Here is a 25,418-nt window from a genome sequence, read left to right as displayed (position 1 = left end):
ATCCTGTAATGAGAAAAAAATCAGAATAAACTGATACGGCGCATTTCATGAATCTTCAGACAAAATTCAGAATAAACTGATTAAAATGGGATGAAAGTTACATCAGTTTTCCAGTTGGCAAAGAACTATATTTACATGCGATGCGACTCATTTGTACCAAAATCTTCTCTAATGAAGATATACGTCGACACAAGCTCAAAAAATTACCTACTGCAGAGGCATGAAAACTTGTTCAACTAGATAGCCTAATTAAAATGCAAATTCTCGTATGGCCGAATTGGAAGATTCCTTGCCATCAACTCCAAAATTTCCTTCCAAGCAAAGATGTGATGAATGCTAATCTCATCTTGTTTGTTGATGATGTTTCTCAACTGACAAGTGATAAGGACAGAACTATGGACTTGGAAACTAAAAAGCAGGCGTTTTCTGTTTATCTTCTTGTTCAGTGTATTCCCTCAAAACAAGCTCCACCTCACCTACCACGCCTAACTTACGAAACCACTTGGCTAGAACATCTGAAGCTTCTTGACCAACCATAATACCTTCTTTCTCTAAGCCGATCAAGAGATCCAATGCCATATTAAGCTTGTTTTCCTTTTTATAAGACGACAATATTAAAGCTATACATTTATCACTAGGCTTGAGTCCAGCACTTCTCATATTTTCGAAGACGGTGCGAACCCCAGTGCAATCACCCGATATCGCGTATGCATTCATGAGGAGGGCACATAACCGCTCATCAGGAGCAATTCCGGCAAACTGGATTGAATCGAACACTCTTTGAGCTCCTTTAGTATCACCCACGGTAGAGTAAGCTCTTAATAACGCTTTATAAACCTCACTTCCCGCATATATCTCTTGAGATTCCATTTCAATCAGTAAATTCTCTCCACGGCCAGCAATTCCAGCTCTAACATATGCCATTATCATAGATCCATAAGCTCGTTTATCCAATGGCAAGCCCAACAACTTCATATCCTCAAATGTTTCTTCAGCCCGTTGTAGGTTGCCGTTTTTGCTGTACATATTAATCAGAGTTGTTAGGGTTACTTGATCGCAGACAAATCCCCTTGTTTTCATAGCATGGAAAGCAGTTTCAGCATCTAGTATTCGACCTTTCTTGGCATAACCATCAATTATCTTGGTGTAATCTCGAACATTGGCCTCAAAAGATTCTTCTAGAAGTGCCAATTCGATCACCTGATAAGCAATTAATAAAAATTTCAGTTTTGATAATAATATTGAGAGCATATGATTGAAACTATTAGCACCATTAACCAAATAAGCAGCTTCAAGAAAACTTAGAAGCAGAAATGCTGTAAATACATATACATGAGCGAAAAACAAAGAGATAAGCATTGTATAATGAATGAACCATCTACTTTTCTATCAAAGGTCTACTCTGCAAACAAGTACTACAGATTTCAAAGTCTCACTTCTTTCAACTTTCAAGGAACTGGGCATGGTTACTGCAAACCAGGTAAACTAACAAAACATGGAACTGACGCTTACTCAGTTTTGCTACTAAAGATTTTAACTTTCAAACCAACTGCTTCAATCAACAAATAACATCAAACTAATGAAGCGTAGGAGAAACCAGGATATCACGGGGTGCTACTTCTCACACTTTAGTCTGCCCATATTATTCTAGTATTCTACAATGGTGTCTATATTACTCGCTGGCTAGGGATGAGACCAATGGATGAAATCTCACTACCTTCTCCATCTGTTCTTCAGCAGTGCGCTGTATGCCAGAAGTCCTCGTGAATCTACAAGCATGTACTTGGGCACGGCTATTCATGAGGATACAGAACGAGATAACCCACAAAAAAGCACCTTAAATCTATTCTACAGTATTTATCAAAGTAAAAACACATATTCAGATTTTTACTATTTTGCCACAAAGTTTGATCAGATTTTTAAAATACTGAAAAACCAAGATTCTTCAATTAGAACAAAAAGTTTGATATAGATCTTATGCAGATGGGGAAACAGAATCATGCTTAAGATTTCCTAACCAATTATCCTATGAATATCGAGAAACTCGATGACAACTGATGAGGACCAGTGAGGGTGAGATACTAAAAGCAGAAGAGAGCATTGGGTCATATACACATGGGAGTTTTGTTCCTTGAAGCAATTGTCTTGTGAAACTCAGGGTTTGCTTGTTAAGTATGACATCTTCAAAGAAGGAGATATCTTGTCATTGTCGCTTCTATCTTTCTCTTACTTATACTGAAAAAGGTGACCATATATGGAATCTGAAGAAAGGGAAAGAAAGAGTAGAAATAACCCAAGAGTACAAAGTATTTCGTGCAAGAAATTTCAGGAAATTTGAAGTCATGTAAAAAGAAACAAACACAAAGTATGTTTAAGGACGAGATTGCTGATAACTACAAGGCGATTAACTGAAGGTATATAACATAACACAGGCAAGCTAAGGTACTCATATAATCACCAAATGACAAATTTCCGAGCACGACAGAAAGGAACACAAAGTATGTGTGAGAACAAGATTGTTGATAAGTACAAAGTGAATAACTGAAGGTAGATAAAACGGGCAAGCTAAAGTACTCATACTGTCACAAATGATAAAAATTCTGAGCACGACAGAAATGGTAAGAGAGCGAAAAGACTGAACCAGCATCTTAATGGATGTCAAAAGATTCAAAAGCTATCCGGGTTTGAAACCTGTGACAAACCATCGATAGCATACAAATACTAGCTGTGACCGTAGCAGACACAACTAAGATGGTTATAGATTTCAAGACCAGTACAATGGGTTCAAAAGGTTCCACGATCCACAACATTGCATCATATAATATAATATATAGCTAGCTAGCTATCAAGTTCAACATTCCACAAAAAACATTTACAACCATGAGACCAATTTTGATTGTTCTCCAATCAAGTTTATAAATGTCGTTCAGTTTTCACTAAAGGAGTTTTAAATTTGACAGTTAATGGGTTTTAGTGCAGTGATGAGTAATGAGAAACCTTTATATAACACAACACAAACCAATTTTTGAGCCCCACAACCTCAATTCCTTCCTAGACCATATAGGCATATACCCTAAACAAAAGACCTAGTGAAGAAATAATCAAATTGATGAGCAAAATTAAGGAGAGGAAATAATCACCTCAAACAACAAAGGATGATCCAAATTAGTCAATTCCTTGAGAACTGCAAGCCAATCACATCTCTGGGGCTTCATAATCTTAACCCAAGAAGTCAATAACTGATTCAAATCACTCTCTTCATTATTACCAAAACAGATGAGCTGTTTCATAAGTGCTTTACATCTTTTAGTCATCTTAAATGGAAGTTTAGAAATGGCTTGCTTTTGTTCATCGCTAATATTTGTTCCAATTTCAATCCACTTTAATTTCACTTTCTCCCCCTCTTTCTCTTCATCTTCAACTCTCAATTTTACTTCTTCTTCATCAACTGTTTCTATTTCGTTCTTCCTAATCCATACATTTTTAACTGGTAAAACAGATGATTTAACAGGAATTAGGGTTTTGAATCTGTTTTTATTTGGATTTAAGTAATGGGTTTTGGCTGAAGTATTGAAATGAGAGATTGGGCAAGTATAGGACCTATAGGTTAACATATTGGAGGCATGTATATTCATTTTTGCTGAACCCGGAAGAGGATATAGAGCAAGTTCCTGAGAGGCGTTTTGCACTAACAAAAGGGTGGCTGAAAATTTTGGCACAGCGCTTATTTTATCTGTACACCCACAATTAGATCTGGGGCATGGGATGGCTGTATGTGTATCCGCCTCATGTAGGCATGTATATTCATTTTTGTTCACAATACTGATAAGATGATTAATGTCATGATCTTTGATAACCCAAGCAAGCCTACATTTTTAGGCACGTCAGTTTCCTTTTCTTCTGTATACCCCGAAGAAAAGATGACACAATGAAAATTCATCAGTAAAATTGGTGCTAGAGCCAATCTTTTTTGGGTTATTATAGGTGACCTCAATATAATTATGTGTGATTGTGAAAGATCTATACTCTCTACTCCAACTACTATTGAGTTTCCTGAAATTCAATATATTTTGGATAGTGCTGATCTTTCAGACTTAGGTTATATTGGCAATAGATTTACCTGGAATGACAAGCAATCTGGTGACAATTGTATTTATGCTAGATTGGATAGGGCTTTGGGTGATGGTCACTGGCTGCATCATTATGGCAGCACCCATGTGCACCGTATTGATATTATAGGCAGTGACCATATACTCATTATCTTGGAGACTAACATTATGTCTCGCCAAGGTAGTAAGCCCTATAGATACTTTAAATGTTAGGGTAGAGATCCATATGTAAGAGAAGTTATTAAAAATGCTTACTCAAAGATGTCAGAAACCCTTCCTCTTTCGAGTTTACTAATACGTTGAGAAATATGAAATATAAACTGAAATTACGAAATCTTAACCATTTTGGAAACATTGATCATAAGGTTAGTCTCTGAATAATCAACTCCATGATCTTAATAATCTTCCACATTCTCCAAACAATGTGGAATTGATTAAACAAGTAGAGTTTGATCTAGAACATTGGCAAAAAGTGCAAGAAGACTCTTATGCCCAAAAATCTAGACAAGAGTTCTTTAAATATTTTGACATAAATACAGGTTTTTATCATAATTATGCCAATAAGAGAAAGCATTTTAATCATATAAGTGCTCTCACATTGGATAATGGGCAGTGGGTTAATGATAGAGCTGACCTTGAAACTCTTTTGATAAATTATTTCAGTTCCATTGGAACTACTTCCAATCCTTACAGAAATCCAGAGATTCTTAATTGTATTGATCCTTGTATTTCTATCGGTGATAACATCAATCTTCTTAGGCCAGTCACTGAGGAAGAAATTAAGGATACAATTAACTAAATGACTCCCTGGACTTCCCAATGGCCCGGTGGTTTTCCTCCTGTGTTTTATAAGGAGACTATGGATCTGTTAATTGATGATGTTTGGAAAATAGTTAACAATTTCTTTGATTCCAAGCACATCTTAAAAGAAATGAACCACAATTTTCTCTCTCTAATCCCCAAAATCAACAATCCTTCAAGTCATACTGAGTTTAGGCCAGTTTCTTTGTGTAATTCTATTTACAAAATCATTTCCAAGATTATTGTAAATAAAATGAAACATCTTTTGAGTAAAATGATAAGCCCATTTCAGGATGCTTATGTTCCTGGGAGACATATTCAAGATAATGTCATAATTGCTCATGAGATGGTCCACACAATGAAAAGGAAAAGGAAAAGGGACAAATGGGGTGTCATGGGCCTTAAATTAGATATGTCGAAGGCCTTTGACAGAGTCGAGTGGTCTTTCCTTAGAGATATTCTTAGAGCTTTTGGTTTTTCGGAACACTGGTGTGATCTAATCTAATCAACCTATGTGTTAGTACCACTGGCATTTTTATCATGTTAAATGGTTCTCCATGCAAAACTTATAGACCAACAAGGGGTCTGAGACAAGGAGATCCCTTGTCTCCATACCTGTTCATAATTGTCATGGAATCCTTTTTTAGATATCTTATCCATGCAGAAAATTGTCATCTCATACATGGGTCAAAAGACATTAAGGAGGATCCGAGTATCAGTCATCTTCTTTTTGCAGATGACCTCCTCATATTTGCTAAAGCCTCTCACACTGAGCTGTAAACTTAGTGAGTTTAATTAAGGACTTTAGTTTGGCCTCTGGCCAAGTGATTAACCTTCAGAAATCAGGTTATTTTTCAGTAGTAATGTTCATCCTGATCATGTTGTTTCTCTCATAAATGACTTAAAAGTTAAGAAGATAGATCTCAATAAAAAATACTTAGGCATTCCTCTTTTCATTTCTAGAGCTAGGTCTGATTCTTTTAATCATCTCAATGAGAATTTTGACAAAAGAGTAGCTAAATGGAAAGGTAAACATTTCAACCAAGCAGGTAGGTATGTGATGGTTCAAAATGTGTTAAAGTCTTCTCCTATTTATTATATGAACGCTTTCACTATCCCTGATAATATCAATAATAGTATGGAATCTGCTCAAAGAGATTTCTGGTGGGGTAAGTCCAAAGTTGGGGGTATGTATCTTAGGGGTTGGCCAAGAATCTGTACTCACAAATACCAAGGGGGTCTAGGATTCTGTAATCTTAAGCATGTTAATCTTTCACTTTTCACCAAAAATGCTTGGAAGGTTATTCATAAACTGATGCCATTTGGGTCATTATCTTGAAGTGTAAGTATTTCAAAAATTGTCACCATATGCATGCTGTTAAAAATGTAGATTGTTCATGGGTTTGGAGAAGTATTAATCGTGGCCTTGAGGTTATCAGTCACAATTCTATTTGGGAGGTTAAAAATGGTGACAATGTTTCTGCTTTTACTGATAATTGGATTCCTAATGCTGTTGAACCTAATTTTGTTTCAAATCCAAATCCTAATATTATTTTTTTTTGCTTTTATTGATAAAGAAACCAAATTTTGGAATGTTGAACTAGTTAATTCCTTCTTTACAAATCAGAATGCTAGAAACATCCTTAGTATTAGGGTTCCTTTATCAGGTTGTGATAGAATCATTTGGCCATACACTAAGAATGGTCAGTTTACTATCAAGTCAACATATGAACTAATTTCTGGGCAAAATGCTTATATGAATAATCCTCAGAGTAGCAACCATGTTTATAAATCTCTGTGGAAATTACCTATTCTTCCTAAAGTTCAGACTTTTGCCTGGAAGTGTCATGAAAACATACTTCCAGCTAAAACAGTCCTTGCAAGATATGCTAATGGGCATGATACATCTTGTAATATGTGTAACTGTGGTTTAACTGAATCCCCTGAACACATTATTCTTCATTGTGTTTTTTCAAAAAATGTTTGGTCTCTCACTCCCTATGAAGATATCATTGAACAAGATTGTGTTTTAGATATCAATATACATGATTGGGTCGTCAATAAATGGATGTCTGATGATAATCAGAAGGAGAAAGCAGGAGTTGTTTTCTCAATCGCTTGGAGTATATGTAAAGAAAGATGTTTTTGCACTTTCCAGGGGAAAAACCTTAATCATCACACGACAGCCAGACTTGCTCTTAATCTAGTCAATGACACTGAAATGTATTCGAGTAACAATAGTTCCCAGGTTTCAAATTGGCATGTTCCTGTAGAAGATAAAAACATCTCAAATGTCATAAGCTCTCTGCCACATGACTGTCATATTATATTCAGTGATGCTGCCTTTGACAAGAACTCTAACTTATCTGTCATTGGTCTGGTGTGGAATGATATTGCAGGTTCGTTTCGGGGATGTAAGCTCCAAGCAGGGAATGTGAGAAATGTTGAAGAAGCAGAGATCCTGACATTGTTTGAAGCAGTGAGGTGAGCCAAAGCTAAAAGTTTGGAGAAAGTCTGTTTTATCAGTGATGCTAAGTCTATCATTGACTCCATCAATTCCAATAATAACCAATTGTATTGGTATAATAATTCAGTCTTAGATGACTGCAAAACAATTTCTTCTAGTTTTAATTTTGTCAAGTTTGAATTTTTACGTAGGAATCATTTAGAGTTGGCTGATCAAGCAACAAAATTTAGTAGAAGGTCTAGAACCTCTGGTGAATGGATGGGTCATATCCCTGCATCCCTTAATTCTACTATGTAATCCCTTTTTATCAATACAATTACTTCTTTTCTAGCCATAAAAAAAAAAAAACTCATGCAGTAAGTATACTGTATTTTATTTTCTAGTCGAAGCACTTGTCATAGGTTTGATTCGATAATTTCCAAGTTCCGATGCTAGATGATGCATATTTTCTATGTTAAAGAGAAAAATAAATTTCATTAAAACCAACTAATTAATTTACATCTTTTTGTCAAAGACAAAATAAATTTCGTTAAAACCAAGTAATTAATTTACATAAACTTCTTACCGGATGGTTATTTTGGAAGCTTTGGAGATTAGCAAGGTTCACGTAATAGCTGATGCGGAAACTGTGATGAAGTCAATCACAATGAGTAACTTATTTGTCAGTTGGGAAAATGGGAAAGTCATTAAAGATATTAAACCCATTTTATTTTATTTTTAATTGTGTAGAATTACTCATGTTAGATGGAAATCATATAGATGATGTCATCTCTAAAAAAGTGAGAAGAGGGAAATTTTCAGTTGAGGAGAAACAAAGTGTTTCCTCCTGTATTGATACTCCTTTAAAGAGGCATATTGATCCTTCTCATATTTAAATAAAATGGATAACCTGTTGTTCAATTAAAGACATTTTTAACGAAATTAACACGCACGTTCAACAACTTGTTTAACAAAATTTTACACAATCTGAAAATATAATTTCCTATGTATTATTATCTAGAGAACCATTTATAGCGAGCATTCAGTTTTTGCAATGTGATTTTATTTATGCTTGAGCCTTCATCCAGTTAAGAGATTGGTAAAGAGTACATGTTTCAGCAAGTTCTATATCTCCAACCCTAATTACTGTTTGATTAGTTGTTACAAAAGAATTTACCGGAGTTGTCTATACAAAAGCAATACATTACGTGTGGGGTATAAGATATACATCCACATTTATTATCAAACAATGGTTATAATTGTTATACTAATTTTAAGAATCAGTAGCAGAGTGAGTGAGCTTGTTAGTAGACATATTAGTTGGCGCTACATAAGAATCCTATAAAGACGGAAATCTTTTATCTTTCATATAGTTACTTAAGGAGCTTGGCGATAATGATCAATAACAAAAGCGCATCTAACTTTTCAAAGCTGCCACATTGTATTAATCAAAAACTTATTGCAAAAAGGAAATGTGTTAGAAGAAACCAGCCACTTTATCAACCATTGAGAAACATATTGTCGAGAAGTGATGAAACTAGAATAACTTGGTAAACTTGCAACCAAATTATATATTTGATTTGATAAAGAGGGATTTATCTGTAATGCGAAGATCACAATCTAAATTAGTCTACTATTAGGATATCTATTTTCATAAAAAAAAGGATATCTTCATGAAAAATTAGTTTACAATAGTAATAAATATTATTGTGAAACTTGAAAATAGGATAGGAGACACAGGGTAAAGAGGAAAAGGAGAGAGATTTCTTATTAATGTGTGTGTATTACAGGGATTTATGTCTCTATTTATAGGGATAGAATAAACCATAATGTTAGATACAAGGACATCTAAGTAAATAAACATTGGTTTATAACATTCCCCCTGATGAACATTGTGGCTAAGTCGTTACAAACATACCAGGAAAACTCAAACAAGAAAAACCTGAAATCGATGGACATGCAAATTTTGCCTCGTTAAAACCTTGACAAGGAAACCCAGTGGGACAAAACCTTGACGAAAGAAAAAGAGTACCACGCGATAAGTCCAGTAAATGCACCACTAATGATGGCACTCTCCCTAATGAGCATTCCAGTTAAATCTTGTCTTGCAAATCTTCGAGCCGAGACTTCTCAATTTTGATGAAAGAATTTCTTGAATGCGAAAGAAGGTTGTTCTTTCATGGAAAATTGCTAGTTGATGAAGTCTGATTTTGCGTTAGTCTTCTAATAATAGTGTTCTCGGGTCTTCATGATTCTGTAAATACATTGAGGACTTGTGTCTTAGATTGCTAGCTTCTTGGAGATGATTTGTAAAAGTAGTTGATGTAATTTCTCCAACAAAGTGCCAACATACGAATGTGTTACAATAGGCGAACAAAAATCGTATTTGTGACTAAATCTTATGTGGTTGATAAGGACATCCAAATTTCTAAGATATGATTATGTTGATTTGGTCTAGTCAAATGTGGACATCCACAAAATAACCGAAATTATACAACTCTTCAATAAAATTGCCTCACTAAAACCTTGCTAGTAAAATCAAATGGGACAAAATTTGGACGAAAGAAAAAGAGCACAATATCGATATTTTAATATTAAACGTCAGTGAGATGTTGCCTCGTTAAAACCTTATCAGGAAAACCATATGGGACAAAACCTAGGATGAAAGAAAAGAGTATAACAACTTTTGACGTAAATATGGGTGCTAACTCAAGTAGATGAGTATCACAGAAAACAAGCACTAAAATCATAACTCTAGTCTATATCATAGACAAGTTTAATGCAAACATAATATTTGCATATTTAAGAAAGTAATACTTATGCTGCTAAAGTGTGGATGTTTGTGTTTTTAAGGACTCCTCAAGAGACCTGTAAAGTTGATAGCATCAAGTGATCCAGATTTGATCTTTTACCGATTTAAAAAACACAACAAGGATTGCAAAACCTGATATAATCGAGTCAGGTGGCTGCCTAAATATAACTTGAATCCTATAAGGATTACAAGTCGAATATGTTCTCCGACCATATTTCTTGTGTGAATGCAATATGAGTCCACGCCAAATCTTCATATATGAAGAACAAAATTTATTGAATGAATCCCAAGGCTTGAGTAAAATGCAACCTTCAAATAGTTTTTACAACAAACATATTTTTTCGTATAACGCACTTATGACTATACACCAACCTGTAATTAGTAGGCTTGGAAATCTACAATTGTTGGTCTTAGAGACAAAATTGAGTCAATCAACCGAGATTAATCCAACTTAATTTGGATTGTATGTCAACCAATCACATATGTCGATATTCCTCTGCAAAGGGGTTCACAATCACAATCATTTATTTCAGTAGCTATTATAAACGAATATTCGACAATCATTAGTTTATTATGACCCGACACAATTTTTTAGTACAGGAGTTATAATCTCCTCTTCTTCAAAAGCATTATTTGGTAGCTTGTAATAAAATGCTACGTTCTTGCTAGAAGTGGTTGGATTTTCCTTTTCAAACGGCATAAGCTTATGGAAAAGCTAAATGAGATAATTTCACGTCTATTATTTAATGGAAGCCTTTATAGTTTTGAACATGATGGGAGCAAAATTGATATAACTTTGTAGTTAATGAATGCCAACATTTGCTAGTGTATAGTTTCCCCCTGATTATGACGAAAATATTTTCATCTCATATACGATTTTCTCGATTAAATTGAAGACATATATTGATAATCTATGGATTTTAAGAACACCGGGTTGGATAGTAGATGCTGACTTCAAAAGTCATACAAAAAATTATCATAAAATTAAAGTATATACAATTTGAACATCAACCATGGATTTTAACGGTTACAGCCAAAAAATTCTTAAAAAATCTCCAAAAATTTCGTGACTTAAAAGGCCAACGATATAATGATTCAAAATAAAATTATGGACACTTTCCTTATCAAAAGAGATATGTTTCAAGATTCATTTAGTCACTACAAGGACTAATAATATAGGCTAACGAGCTGAGTGCGCACCCAATGACCTTGAGTGTCCTACTGTATTCCAACTACAAATGGAACACTTTCAAATTTGTGAGATTATTACCACGAGAAAAAAATCAAAATTACTAGATATCCCTAAAGAATGCAGCAATTCCTCGTTACTAGTATTTGCAATTGGCTTATACCGTTATAACAATATTTTCATCCACAATCAATAGGAAAAAAAAATTAATTGGATATTATGTTTTTTCTTTTAAAAAAAATACATTATCATTATTCTTGGAAAGAAAATGACTTTGTGGTTGATTGATGGTTTCTCCCAAGGAATAGAAACCAATGGTTTATTAGAAGAGAAAACCATGTGTAATGGTTAAGGATTCTTGTAATCTTACGATCCTTGTCAATGTATTTGAATCGGCCAGATAGATTAGACCATATTAAAAAAAATGTTAATCAATTTTCTTTTATCTTATAAAATGATGGAAAAATTTTACACCAAGTGGTTTGTACAATTTATCAAACATGTATTGACAAATTAGATTAATTAGAGTATTGTCGTTTAGTTATCGCAAAGGCGAAAATCCATTTTATTAAGATATCGACTACCAAATATGTTGGAAGCCTCAAATTTTAAGGTACTTAGCTAGTCACAAGCTGTAAAATGCAATGTATTTACTTTGTATCGCTGTAAGCTAACATGTCGTGGGAAACAAGTATAATAGTAAAGTAAGATCAAAACATCGAGAGACTCATATCTTGTTAAAAATTCAGACATGGATCATCAAGGGGACGAATTCACGAAATTCGAGTGTACTTCCCCATTGACTTTCGTTCCCAACATAATTTTCTCTTGAACCGTACAATGTCTTGACTACCATCTCTTTGCAATCCACAAACAGAGCCCTGCCAGCATGTATCAATATCAAGACTTGGTCCAGATACACCATCTTGAAATTGTAACCATACGACATACTGGTATGCAAATTTGTTAGTACTTTAAGATCAACCTTGCATTCATGGTCCAACCAGGACATTCAACTGTCATTTCATACACATCCATATAGCAACCCTTCCTGGAAACTTCCACGAACCTCAAATTCCCGATCTGAACTCCGAAGCAGTTAATATTGTGATCGGAAACCGACTCATGCCAACCGGTGAGAGGTCTGAGAAGTTCCTCCAAGGTTTTACGATCAATATTAAAAGAAACCAACGATCCATAAAACTTGATCCAGCTCAAGCAGTCATTCCAATACACACTTGACTTACTCCTCGAAGGATTTGAAATATCAACATTGTCTGCATAACTACTCCATGTGGAGGTTTCTGATGAGTAAACCTCGATAGAAAATTTAACGGTGGTTTCTTGTAGAAAAAAAATAGTAACCACATGGATAAATCACATGATCCTTGTCTACTTGACAAAGATACGAAATTTAATTGGTCGTAGATTTTCAAATATGCACGTGATTATTTATTGTAAAGGTAACCAAATTGGTATAAAACTAAATTTTGGTGATTACAATTTCAGAAGAGGAATAAAAACTGTAAACCATCTTTTGATGGATTTTTTTTCTCTATGAAATTGATTAAAGAAGAAAGGGAACCAAACTTATTTTACAAAGTTGATCACCCACGCCCTAAAAATATGTACAATACTTTTTATTATTATTTTTTTTTTGCTTTTTAGGGTTAACCAAAGGATTTAATTGCACCAAAAAAAAAGAGTGAGTATATTCATATTCTCAATTACACCCAAAAAATTAGCGAATGAATATAATCATATTCTCATGGTCGGGTTGCGGAAACATATGAAATCTCCATTGGGATGCCACTTCTGTAATTTCCTCGGAAGAAGAAATAGTTATTTTCATATTTAAAAAAAGGGCAAGATGAGCTATTGATGAGCACGAAAGTGCGACGCATTTTCACCCATAAATACATTAGCTAGGACTTATTTTATCACTAATAAACTTTTTTGTAGGTGTTTTTGTGAAATAAGCTCTTATGGATAAAGTTACTCGAAAAGTGGTTTTTGTACCTCGGAAGACACATGTTATTCGAACCCCAATTTTGGATAAGGGGCAACTCAATTACTAAGGGGCACCCAGATGATATTCACACCCCAATTGTTGGATAAGGGCTGACCCTCCTCTTCGTTTGAATTTCATGTTTTGGCGGGAAATAGTGTTCATCAGTAACAAATATTAGGGTTTGTGTTTTGGAGGTGATTTAAGTAGACTCAATGGCTGAAATTGCTTGTAACGACTTTATTAAGACTAAACAGGGTTGATATATGCAAGGGATTCGATCAGAGTTGGTTGAAGAATCATGTTGGAGCAAAACAAGAAAATAAATATTCACGGGCAGTTTCAGGCAGATTTTGGATACGAATTTCAGGGTTGTTCGGGGAAGATTCAATCGCTGGATTCAATTTTGTTGGACCTGTTAACACTAAACATGATTGATATAGTCATTGTATTCGAAAGAATTTGGCTAGATAATTCTATTGAGAAAATCAGGGAAGATAGGTATTTCTAGGGTTTTTAGTTTGAAACAAGGAGTGATTTGAGAGAGATTATTTTGGTGAGTTGGATTTATATGATCCTGTTACGACAAAACATGATGGGTATATTGGTTAGAATCGATTACCAAGGGCCGAATCATTGCTTTTGGATAAAACAGAGTAACCCGAGTTCTGTGTGTGTGATTTGGATGGTTGCTTGTGGTTGTTGTGCGTCTAACCACTTCTGGGATGCTGACTGAGCGTGTTTGGAGTGTTTCAACATGAGAAGACAGCGTGAGAAGATAAATTTGAGAAGAAAATATCTTGAGGATATATTCTTTTACTGCCGAATAATGGAAGAAAATTTGGAGTGATTGAGCGAGATTTCTTGGTGATGCTGGCTATATAAAGAGTGTTGGTGTTGCAGAGAAGGGTATCGAGAGTTGGGTGAGGCTACAGAGAGGAAGAGGAAGCTGCGGAGCAGATTTCTCTGCTGCTGCAGGGAAGAAGAACCTGAAGAACAATAAACTGATAAGAATTATCGTTCTTCACCGTCACATATCCTATCCATAAACGGAAGTTCTTCGCAACAGTTGTAACAGTGAAGTTGTAACGACCATTAAGCGTTGCAAACTTCTGGTTTATATTATTTTCCTCCCTTTTTTTCTTTGTAAACACCATTTGAGCTATAAAAATATATGAGCGTGTTTTTCATTATGTGGAGCTAAACCTTTCTCTGGGACGACGGAGGAAACCAAAATTCATCATGTGGTAAATTCATTTAATTCTTTATATGACTATTTGCATTGAATTAAAATTAAAAAAAAAATTCTTAATTAATTGTCATTTGGTTTGATGGTTTATGCTTAAGATTAATTCTTTTGATATGCCATGCTTAAGATTTACAATTAATATTTTAAGAATCTACCTTAGGTAAAGAAATAGAGTCAAATTCTTATTGAATGAGCTATAATGGTTTAGAATAAATAGGTGAATCGCATGAATTTGAATATTTGGTGGAATCCTAGTCCCAGTAACTCTCGCCTTTGTTTATTATTTTATTTAAACCTTTAAATTTAATATTCACAAGTCTTAGAGTTCGAATTCTATTATCGCAACAACAATTAAAAATCAGATCATTTTGGCGTCGCCGACGCGGATTCGTTTTTAGATTAATTTTTAGGTTTATTTTTATTTTGTACAGTATTTTCATTTCATTTTAGATTTTCTTTTTTCCTTTTTATGCGTTTCTTTTTGTATTTCTTTTCAGGGACTTTTTGAGGATGATGACTTCTTCTGAGGAGACGTCACCTAAGATGACGTTGGTGGAATATAAGCGTAGAAAGTCAAATTATCAGGAAACCTCATCTGAGATGATGCTTGCTGAATATAAGAGTAGGCAACAGTATGGAGTTTCTACTCCACATGTGGTAAGTGAAGAATCACCTTTAACAATATATGAGAAGTATTACAAACACACGCCGCCTAGTTTGGAACAAAGATTGAGAGTTCTTGAATGTCAAAGATTATATGCTGATGATGATGAATCTTGTAGTGACTCTCTGTTCCAAACAGAACATATAGATGACCCTATGGATGATTGTGTGGATGATTTGCCTAATTTCATAGATGAATCCATCCCACAAGATAATTCACCCAACTTAGAGGTTGTTTCTAAACCCCTACACTTTCAAAAGTTGCCTAATTTAGGGTTAGAATTGTGTGCTTCTAAAGTGTTGTTGGATTACTTTGCATCTAAGTACCCAGAGGACTTTCCTATTCCTGATATCGTGCATGAGCCAATTGAAAATTTACCAGTCCCAATAATATCCCCATATTAGTTCTTTACACACTTTCTTGTGTTGTAAAAACTTGGTTTGGAGGTAAGTCTCTGTTTTTGATAGTTTCAGTGTCTCTGCATCGTGATAACATAAGTGTGAAGCTGTCATTTGTAAATGTTGTATTTTGGGTTGATCCCCAAATTTTCCGGTTGTTAGTTTTTGGATATCCTTTTTGTACATTCCAGTAGATGTATTTTTATTTTTATATTTTCGTTTACTTTTTGCATTTCCCATCTTAATATTTGCGTTGGATGACTCAATTACATTGAGGACAATGTAATGCTTAAGTATGGGAGAGAGGTTAACTTTTTACTTTATTTTTTCAGGAAATTCTTTGCAAATCATGACCAGCTGTGTAGCGGGTCTGTTCCTTTTTCTTGCATGTTATGACCAGCTGTGTAGCGGGTCTTTTCTTTTTTCTTGCATGTTATGACCAGCTGTGTAGCGGGTCTAAAAAAAATATATTTATGAAAAATAAAAATAAAAATAAAAATAAATTATGACTAGCTGTGTAGCGGGTCTTCTCTCTCTCTTATTTTATGATTAGTTGTGTAGCGGGTCAGCTTTCTGTTTTGCTCGAGGACTAGCAAAATGTAAGTGTGGGGAATTTGATGAGCACGAAAGTGTGACGCATTTTCACCCATAAATACATTAGCTGGGACTCATTTTACCACTAATAAACTTGTTTGTAGGTGTTTTTGTGAAATAAGCTCTTATGGAGAAAGTTGCTCGAAAAGTGGTTTTTGTACCCCGGAGGATACATGCTATTCGAACCCCAATTTTGGATAAGGGGCAACTCAATTACTAAGGGGCACCCAGATGATATTCACACTCCAACTATTGGATAAGGGCTGACCTTCCTCTTCGTTTGAATTTCATGTTTTAGCGGGAAATAGTGTTCATCACTAGCAGATATTAGGGTTTGTGTTTTGGAAGTGATTTAAGCAGACTCAATGGCTGAAATTGCTTGTGACGACTTTATTAAGACTAAACAGGGTTAATATATGCAATGGATTCGATCAGAGTTGGCTGAAGAATCATGTTGGAGCAAAACAGGAAAATAAATATTCACGGGCAGTTTCAGGGAGATTTTGGATATGAATTTCAGGGCTGTTCGGGGAAGATTCAATCGTTGGATTCAATTTTGTTGGACCTGTTAACACTAAACAGGATTGGTATAGTCATTGTATTCGAAAGAATTTGGCTAGATAATTCGATTGAGAAAATCAGGGAAGATAGGTATTTCTCGGGTTTTTAGTTTGAAACACGGAGTGATTTGAGAGAGATTATTTCGGTGAGTTGGATTAGTATGATCCTGTTATGACAAAACAGGATGGGTATATTTGTTAGAATCGATTAACAAGGGCCGAATCATTGATTTTGGATAAAGCATAGTAACCCGAGTTATGTGTGTGTGATTTGGATGGTTGCGTGTGGTTGATGTGCGTTTAACCACTTCTGGGATGTTGACTGAGCGCGTTTGGAGTGTTTCAACATGAGAAGACAGCGTGAGAAGATAAATTTGAGAAGAAAATATCTCGAGGATATATTCTTTTACTGCCGAGTAATGAAAGAAAATTTGGAGTGATTGAGCGAGATATCTTGGTGATGCTGGCTATATAAAGGGTGATGGTGTTGCAGACAAGGGTATCGAGAGTTGGGGAGGCTACAGAGAGGAATAGGAAGCTGCAGAGAAGAAGAACCTGAAGAACAATAAACTGATAAGAACTGTCGTTCTTGACCGTCACATATCCTATCCATAAACGGCAGTTCTTCTGCGACACCATATAACTATAGTTCTTCGCAACAGTTGTAACAGTGAAGTTGTAACGACCATTAAGCGTTGCAAACTTCTGGTTTATATTATTTTCCTCCCTTTTCTTCTTTGTAAACACCGTTTGAGCTATAAAAATAGATTTTGAGCGTGTTTTTCACTATGTGGAGCTAAACCTTTCTCTGGGACGACGGAGGAAACCAAAATTCATCATGTGATAAATTCATTTAATTCTTTATATGACTATTTGCATTGAATTAAAATTAAAAAAAAATCTTAATTAATTGTCATTTCGTTTGATGGTTTATGCTTAGGATTAATTCTTTTGATATGCCATGCTTAAGATTTACAATTAATATTTTAAGAATCCACCTTAGGTAAAGAAATAGAGTCAAAATTCTTATTGAATGAGCTATAATGGTTTAGAATAAATAGGTTAATCGCATGAATTTGAATATTTGGTGGAGTCATAGTTCCAGTAACTCTCGCCTTTGTTTATTGTTTTATTTAAACCTTTAAATTTAATCTTCACAAGTCTCAGAGTTCGAATCCTATTACTGCAACAACAATTAAAAATCAGATCAGTTTTGTGCCATTTCCAGGGGTTGTTATGATTATCGTCAGATTTTGATAGCATATGGGTGTGTTTGAAGATTGCATTTGCTTAACTACTGTGTTAAGTAACACTCACTTTGATGTGTGGTGATGCATGATTACGGAGTAAAAGAATCCTAGGCTAAGAAGTTTAGATTACTAGTGACCAAGTACCAACGGGGGAATCTCCTGCGTTTAAATAAGTATGGTCTTCTGGAATGATGAGGTGATCCTGATAAATGCCGTGATGTGTTTCCTATAATCTAACAACTTGAAGTGTTGGTAAGGTTTACTTCCCCGATGCTGCCATCAAAGAAAAACATAAACAACTTCAGCAGCATTTTGTAAATACTAAAAGTAGCATTATTTTTGTAATTTGATTATCATACATGCAAAAGATCAACGGTTTTCACCATTTAAATTCGTTTCAAAATTCCTCATAACCCAAGTAAATTTATTACTATATACATGTTTGATAATGTTTTTCGTTGAAATTTTTTGTCATCCAATTTCATGTGTTTTCTGTCTAATAAATTTTTATAATACAATTCTTGTTATTTTGTACTCTAAGATACATGTGAATAACTAATAAAATGACCAAAAAAATCATTTATTTCGATACATCTTCCAACTATAGTGGAATATCATAAATCTTTCGGAACCATAAATGTATTTTTTTTCCGACAAAGAGGCATGCCTCAACTATATTAATAATACTTCGATTCTAGATCGAGATCGGTTACATGATATATATACCTGGGTGTTTATAAAAATTACAAGAAATTTGAGCAGGCAACAGATACATTCAAGACACTTAACATCATAGCTATAAGGCTCAAACCAAAGAATGATTCTATCAATTTCATACGGATTTCTAACTAACATAACAAGTTCGAATGGCCTATTTTGAATTAAAATCAACTCCTCCAAACTATATAACAAACCACAAACAACAAAGATGTTAGGATCCAAAGATCAAACCTTTCTCAAGGTTTTTTTTTTCTAAAACATGGGAATACAAGTGACATGGTAAAACGAGATCTATAAATCCAACCATTTATCGAGAGTTTTTTTCTTCATAATAACAATAGAAAGAATAACCTTAATCAGTCATCATGTAATGGTATCTGTCGAAATTGGTCTGGATCTTCATCGGAATCGTTCTTTTGTACGGTTTGTTCCCGGTGTCTTTGGAGACATTGTTGTTATTGCTGGTGTATCTTTAGAGAATTTTTTGCTTTTTCCTCTATTGTAGCTCTCTTGGTGATGTTATTGTGTATATTTTACTTCATCAAAAGTTACATACTATATGAAAATCCAATAAAAAAACTTCTACAACTAAAACCCTATAAATATAAATATAAAAAATGAATGAGAAACCTATCCTATTAGTGAAATCAAAAGAAGGGAAAGATAAATCTACCTTAGGATAGAAATCAATAAAGAAAAGGGGGGAAGGGGGGTGAAGGTCGGCTCGGATCGGGCCCCATGGGAGCAAATATGAACCAGCGGTAAAACTGGGGCTTCTTGCTCTATAATATCAGAAAGAATATTGAGAGAATGTTTTTAAGAACCATCGATGAATTTACATAATGAATTTTGGGTCTAATTAGGAAAACGCCTACTACACTATGGTATTCCACTATCTATGGGAGGGTGAGGACCATTCTCACTCAAAAATTTGTCACTCTCGCGATCAACCACACCTTATATATTTCTCACTCTATCAATCAAGCTATCATCCATGATGAAGTTTGTGACTGTGAATTAAAAGATAAATTGAAAACGCGGGGGTATAACAACCATACCCAATATTTCATTCGACAATCTGTATGTATTAAACTCCAGTATAATTCTGAGAGAACCAACTAAAAAGTGAGAGTCAATCAAGAAAGATATCAAAGAGCTTTATCTCTTTCTCAATACACTCAGTAAATCAACTAGATAGAAATCCGTGAGACTGATTGTTATGAGAATAACTCGGATGGTACCAAAAACCAATGTCCGAGTGTCAATCAAGTCATATCCAACAAACAATGTCGGATTTATCAACTATGATTGAACTACACACAACCTGTGATATTTCAATTATATAAACAAATATAATGCGGAAAACAAATAACACAAACACCAGAAATTTTGTTAACGAGGAAATCGCAAATGCAAAAAAACCCGGGACCTAGTCCAGACTTGAACATCACACTGTATTAAGTCGCTACAGACTCTGGCGTACTACAAGTTAACTTCAGACTATAATATAGTTGAGCCCTAACCAAGTCTCACAACGATTATATCTTGAATCCCAGTAGTACTCTGCGTACTTGATTCCCTTAGTTGATCTCACCTACAACTAAGAGTTGCCACTACCCAAAGTCGAAGACTTATAAACAAATTGGTCTCCCACAGATAAGTCTATTCTGGTTTTTGTTTCCGTCTTAAGATAAAGGTGTACATGAAACTCAACTAATAATCCGGTCTTATACCCCCGAAGATAAGCCTAGAAATATTAGTCACCTCACAATAACCTAACTGATTAACATAAGAAGTTATTGCGGAATCACAAGAGTCTGAGACGAGAACTGTTGTGATTATCTTTTATATCTTACCTATCGGAGATAAATCTCGAGAAAATCTTAGATAAGATTAAACTCAATGAGATAAAAAAAAAAAAAAAAAAAAAAAAAGTAAGATTAGAATACACAACTACAGAGAAAATAGTTAGATCTGGCTTCACGAATCCCAAATGAAGTCTTCAAGTCGTTAACCGAAAACCCTAGGTTAATAGAGAATCGACTCTAGTTTGCAACTAGGACACACGAGAGTGTCGGGATTAGGTTTCCAAGATGCTAGATTTCTCCCTTATATGGTCCTTCAAATCAGGATTGCTTACAATCAAAGATAAGATAGCTTAGTAACAAAGCAATTGATACTCACCGTTAAATGAACTCTAGATTTAAGATTCAAGCTAAGTATGCTTGGAAAATAAGCAATCAATCTCCACCGTTAGATGGTATTAGATTGATAGACAAAAATGAAATATACTCATATTTAGTTATGGATAAACGGTACCTAAACGTGTATAACCGTTGGCTCAATAACAGTCAACTGAAGTTAGCCACATGAACACTTATAATTTAGCGATATTAATATAACACTTCTAGATCAAATATGATAATCAATAAATCATCATAGATAATCAAATGAATCTAAATGTGCTTTAAGATGTTCAAATGTTCACTATCTCATAGAAATATGCATGAACAGTTTGAGACATATTCAGAGTTGGTTTGTAGTTGTACAAAGTACTTATAGAAGAACCAATTCATAAACATAATGCCATGGTTTCTAAAAAAGTTCGCATACCTTATTTCATTAAAGTTCTAGGGACTTTTGTTCGCAAACAAACCTGAGTTGATGAGTACGAATTGCCATATTTACCGGTTTTAGAACCTAACCACTGTGTTCGCAAATAGAATACGCGAACCACAGTTCTGGACTTACCTAGTCTAGCCGTTTGCAAATATTGTTCGTAAACCACAGTTTCGGACCTTTCACTGTTAAACCCGTTCGCAAACAAGAGTTCCAGACCTGAACTAGGATTCACAGTTCGCATACAAGGTACGCATACTGTGTTATATCCAAACATTGGTAGTAGTTCTAAAACTCTCATTTAATCATTGAAACATCCTTAGAATACAACAATGGTGATCTTATACATACCACTAGCTTCAAGTAATTTTCAAGTGCTTAATCAATCAATACAAAACTTCCCAACCCAAGTTAACATCAAATGATTGTCTCACACAAATCATATAAGATGTTTAAGGTAATTTTCACATGATCATCTTGACTTAATATTTAGTTGCCAAGAAATAAATTGTTTACAACTAAACTCGTCAAGTAGATGATGAAGTTTAGATAAATTTAAAAAGCTTCCAATACGTATCTCGAGAAATATATAAACTAGATAAACTCGGCTCGAAATTTCAAATGTGTATAATATAAAGTCTATATGGCTATACGACTTAGTCTCTTTAGAAGATAAAATATAATAGACTTCTGAGTGATAGATAAGTTTTAGTCTCCAAATACCTTTTGTTAATGAAGTTCCTCCAAATTCTTCAGTAGATCTTCTTCTTCAATCAGTGGACGACGTGAAGTCTAATGCTCAACTACACACTTCTATCCTAATCCGAGACATAGCTGTAAGTAGACTAGAAATCAAGTATATAGTTTCGATCAAATAAACTTGACAAACAAGCTTGAGATAGCAACGCTTGCGAGTTCGACCGAGCAGTGCTCTAATAATCTCCCCCTTTGTCAATATTAGTGACAAAACTGTCAATACATATGGATTACAAAATAAATAAACTTTGTAGCTTCTGATCCATCATGCTTGATTTCCTTGGCTCTTCAACTTCCTTGAATTCTTCGTTACTTCAAGTTCTCAATTGATTCTGAATGTGTTCAACTCAGCATCATTGTTGTTGAAGACCCGCATCAATAACAATATGAAAATGAAAGTTCTCAAACATTGTTATTCAGTGTCGTAGTATTATTATATAGAATCAAAGTCCAATTGCATCACAACTTTGAAATAATACTACAATGATATGTATCACTCCCCCTTAGTCAATACTTCCATCTTAGAATGGAATCCACTCTCCCTTACATAATGATCCGTGAACCATATGTATGTAGTGTGAATTACTAAATAATTCTCCCCCTTTTTGTCAATATAAATTGGAAAAGGTACGAAAACTATGGGATCTTAATGAACTCACAAAATATAATTCATGACTAAAAAGAAACATATTAACTTTTTTCGATGATTTAACATAGTCGAAACTTAGTGTATTCATCAAGGAGTTTATTAAGATATAAGTTAACCCCTTCAAATTCCACAACCGCTCTTCCCACAAAATATGGCAATTAAGCACAAGTTCATATAAGAACTCTCCCCCATTTGATGTCATTCCCAAAAGAACAACATGAGCGACCTTACTTTTACAAGAAAAGAAGGATTTCTTTGGATGCGATTTGATAATGTCCAAAATATCATCGAGTAAACTAATCAAAAGAGGAACTTTATGATTAATTCCGGAAACACTCAACATAAGAAAAATTACGGAGTAAATACAGTACTTTCACATAAAGTGGATCAGGGTAAGATCAGTATTGCAGAATATCTCAAAAAGTTCATTCTATTTTTTATCTATATATGCATAAAGACATAATAGACTTAACTTTTGAGCTTTTATGAGATAATAACACAAAACACAAAAAGTAAAGGAACATATCTCATAAGACATTTGCAATATATAAAACCAATAAGATTAAATACTGCAAGTTCATCTTCCAAAAACTTAGAATTTAAATAAATAAATCTAAAAACATGTAAGATAAAAATTGTTGGAAATAACTTATGTAATCACAACATATGCTATACCAAACCCTAGTTATCCTTCTCGAACACAAGAATAAATTCTCACAAGAAGTTTCCTAGATAATGGCATTGTTTCTTCAAACCTGATCATTTAAGAATCTTATACACAAATCAAGTTTGGTACACATGAACGACACACAAGGTACATGGATTACTAGCCGCATTGGTATGTCTATCATACGTACTTCACCTAAAATCTATTATCTCTTAGCTAATGTTGAATGATGCACCCTAAATCATTATGATTATCATGTCTTGAGAGTTTTTACCCAGATCCTCAAGTCATTATAACTTGAACTCAAAAGTGGAGTGAAAGAAGTGTGACGAAACGGAGCAAAAGTGCTCAAAATCAAGAGATGGGCCAAAGACAAAACTTAACCCGTTCAAATTAAGAATTTTTCATCACCATCTTAAAGATAATTGAAATACAAAGAGAATTAAAAAAGAATGAGGTCATTCCAAGTTTGTACGAAGAAGTTACAGCCAAAGCAAGTTTACCGAATATCTACGTCTACAGGCCAGATCGCAAACTGGGTTTGCAAACTGGCGTAACTGGAAATTTCGTGAACTGGAGGAGTTTGCAAAATGGGTTCCCAAACAAAAATACCTGGATTTTATTTTAAAGCATGGTTTGCATACCTGGTATGTGAACCACGAGGACAGAAAGTCACAAACTTTATCACGTCTTTATTTGACACTAAATAATCTCTTTGGAGCGTGGGCGAAGAAGTTACGGCCGAAGCAAGTTTACCGAATATCGACGTCTACAGGCCATCTCGCAAACTGGGTTTGAAAACTGGCGTAACTGGAAATTTTGTGAACTGGAGGAGTTTGCAAAATAGGTTCCCAAACAAAATCCCTGGATTTTATTTTAAAGAATGGTATGCATACCTGGTATATGAACCACGAGGACAGAAATTTCACAAACTCTATCACGTCTTTATTTGACACTAAATCATCTCTTTGAAGCATGGGCTCAACAAGGTAGAGATAAAAGTTCTTGTGTTCCAAAAAATTGGGTATTGAACTTCAAGGTATAAATTTGTCAATCAATCAAGACGATACTCGGGTTTTCACCAAAAAACTTAGCGAAAATAAGAGTACGAATTGCAAACACAAAGATGTTTGATATAAATAGATCATGACATCAAGCAAATAAAATCATAAAACTTGCTTAAGTTTATAGGCATACATTTTAGAAGAATCCAATTATGAATCTTACGGCTTTACCAAATATTTAATATCTTACCTAACACAATATGTGCGCCCCAATTCTCGTGCTTCCCTCACCGTATACATAACAGTACATTCCTTGGTGAGGATGCACTTACAACACAATCAAGTTGTGTTGAGGTGAACAATGTTTTGCTCACCACAAGTGACTGGAACAAACTTTTCCGTAACGATGGATTTTTCACCATCTATTGGCTTGTTCCATTTCTTTCCACCAATTCTTGTGTTTCACTTTTGGATTATCATGAAAGAGATCGCTTTTAGAACCTTTCATATCCAAATCCATATTTCCAAAGAACTCTTTAACTCCCAACATCATGGATACTGCCTTCTCCATTGTCATGGAATTTTCTAGGAGATCATTCCTTTTCGCACTAAAAAAATCATTGACTTTCTTTGGTATCCACTTCTGAGTGTGTTTAGGAACAATCAGAACCTTCTTCCCATTACTCTTTTCTAGATTTCTCGGAAGAGAATTGGACTGACTATTCTTTTGCAAGTTAGTCTTTATCCAATTGGGAGCATGGATCTTGTCTTCGTCTTTACAAATTTATCCTTTTGATCAACAATACAATTGTGAAAAGACTTCGTATGACGTTTATAGACAAATCTAGGTTTATCACAGCACTGATTACTTTGCCTAAAGGTTGGATGTTCACAACTCATAATGTCAAGGGTATTAGCCTTAA

At 34.5% G+C, this 25,418-nt stretch overlaps 1 protein-coding gene across 2 annotated transcripts; it reads right to left on the bottom strand.

Annotated features, from left to right (window-relative positions):
* Positions 1–51: 51 nt before the first annotated feature.
* On the bottom strand, positions 52–3,701 carry LOC113306922 (pentatricopeptide repeat-containing protein At1g01970-like). Of its 2 annotated transcripts, none has more exons than XM_026555839.1 (2): positions 3,141–3,701; positions 52–1,200 (listed from the first exon to the last, which is right to left on the bottom strand). In XM_026555839.1, the coding sequence occupies exons 1-2, from the start codon at positions 3,633–3,635 to the stop codon at positions 409–411; spliced, it is 1,287 nt and encodes a 428-aa protein (XP_026411624.1). In that variant the 5' UTR covers positions 3,636–3,701; the 3' UTR covers positions 52–408. The 2 variants fall into 2 exon arrangements, with proteins under 2 accessions (XP_026411624.1, XP_026411625.1); XM_026555840.1 differs by lacking the exon at positions 3,141–3,701 and adding an exon at positions 1,718–2,062.
* Between the last annotated feature and the right edge of the window lie 21,717 nt (positions 3,702–25,418).

This window comes from Papaver somniferum, chromosome 8 (genome assembly GCF_003573695.1).
Source record: "Papaver somniferum cultivar HN1 chromosome 8, ASM357369v1, whole genome shotgun sequence".
In the NCBI taxonomy this organism is placed as follows: Eukaryota; Viridiplantae; Streptophyta; class Magnoliopsida; order Ranunculales; family Papaveraceae; genus Papaver; species Papaver somniferum.
Note: the sequence above shows the minus strand (reverse complement) of the source record. Positions and strands in the feature narration are given on the sequence as shown.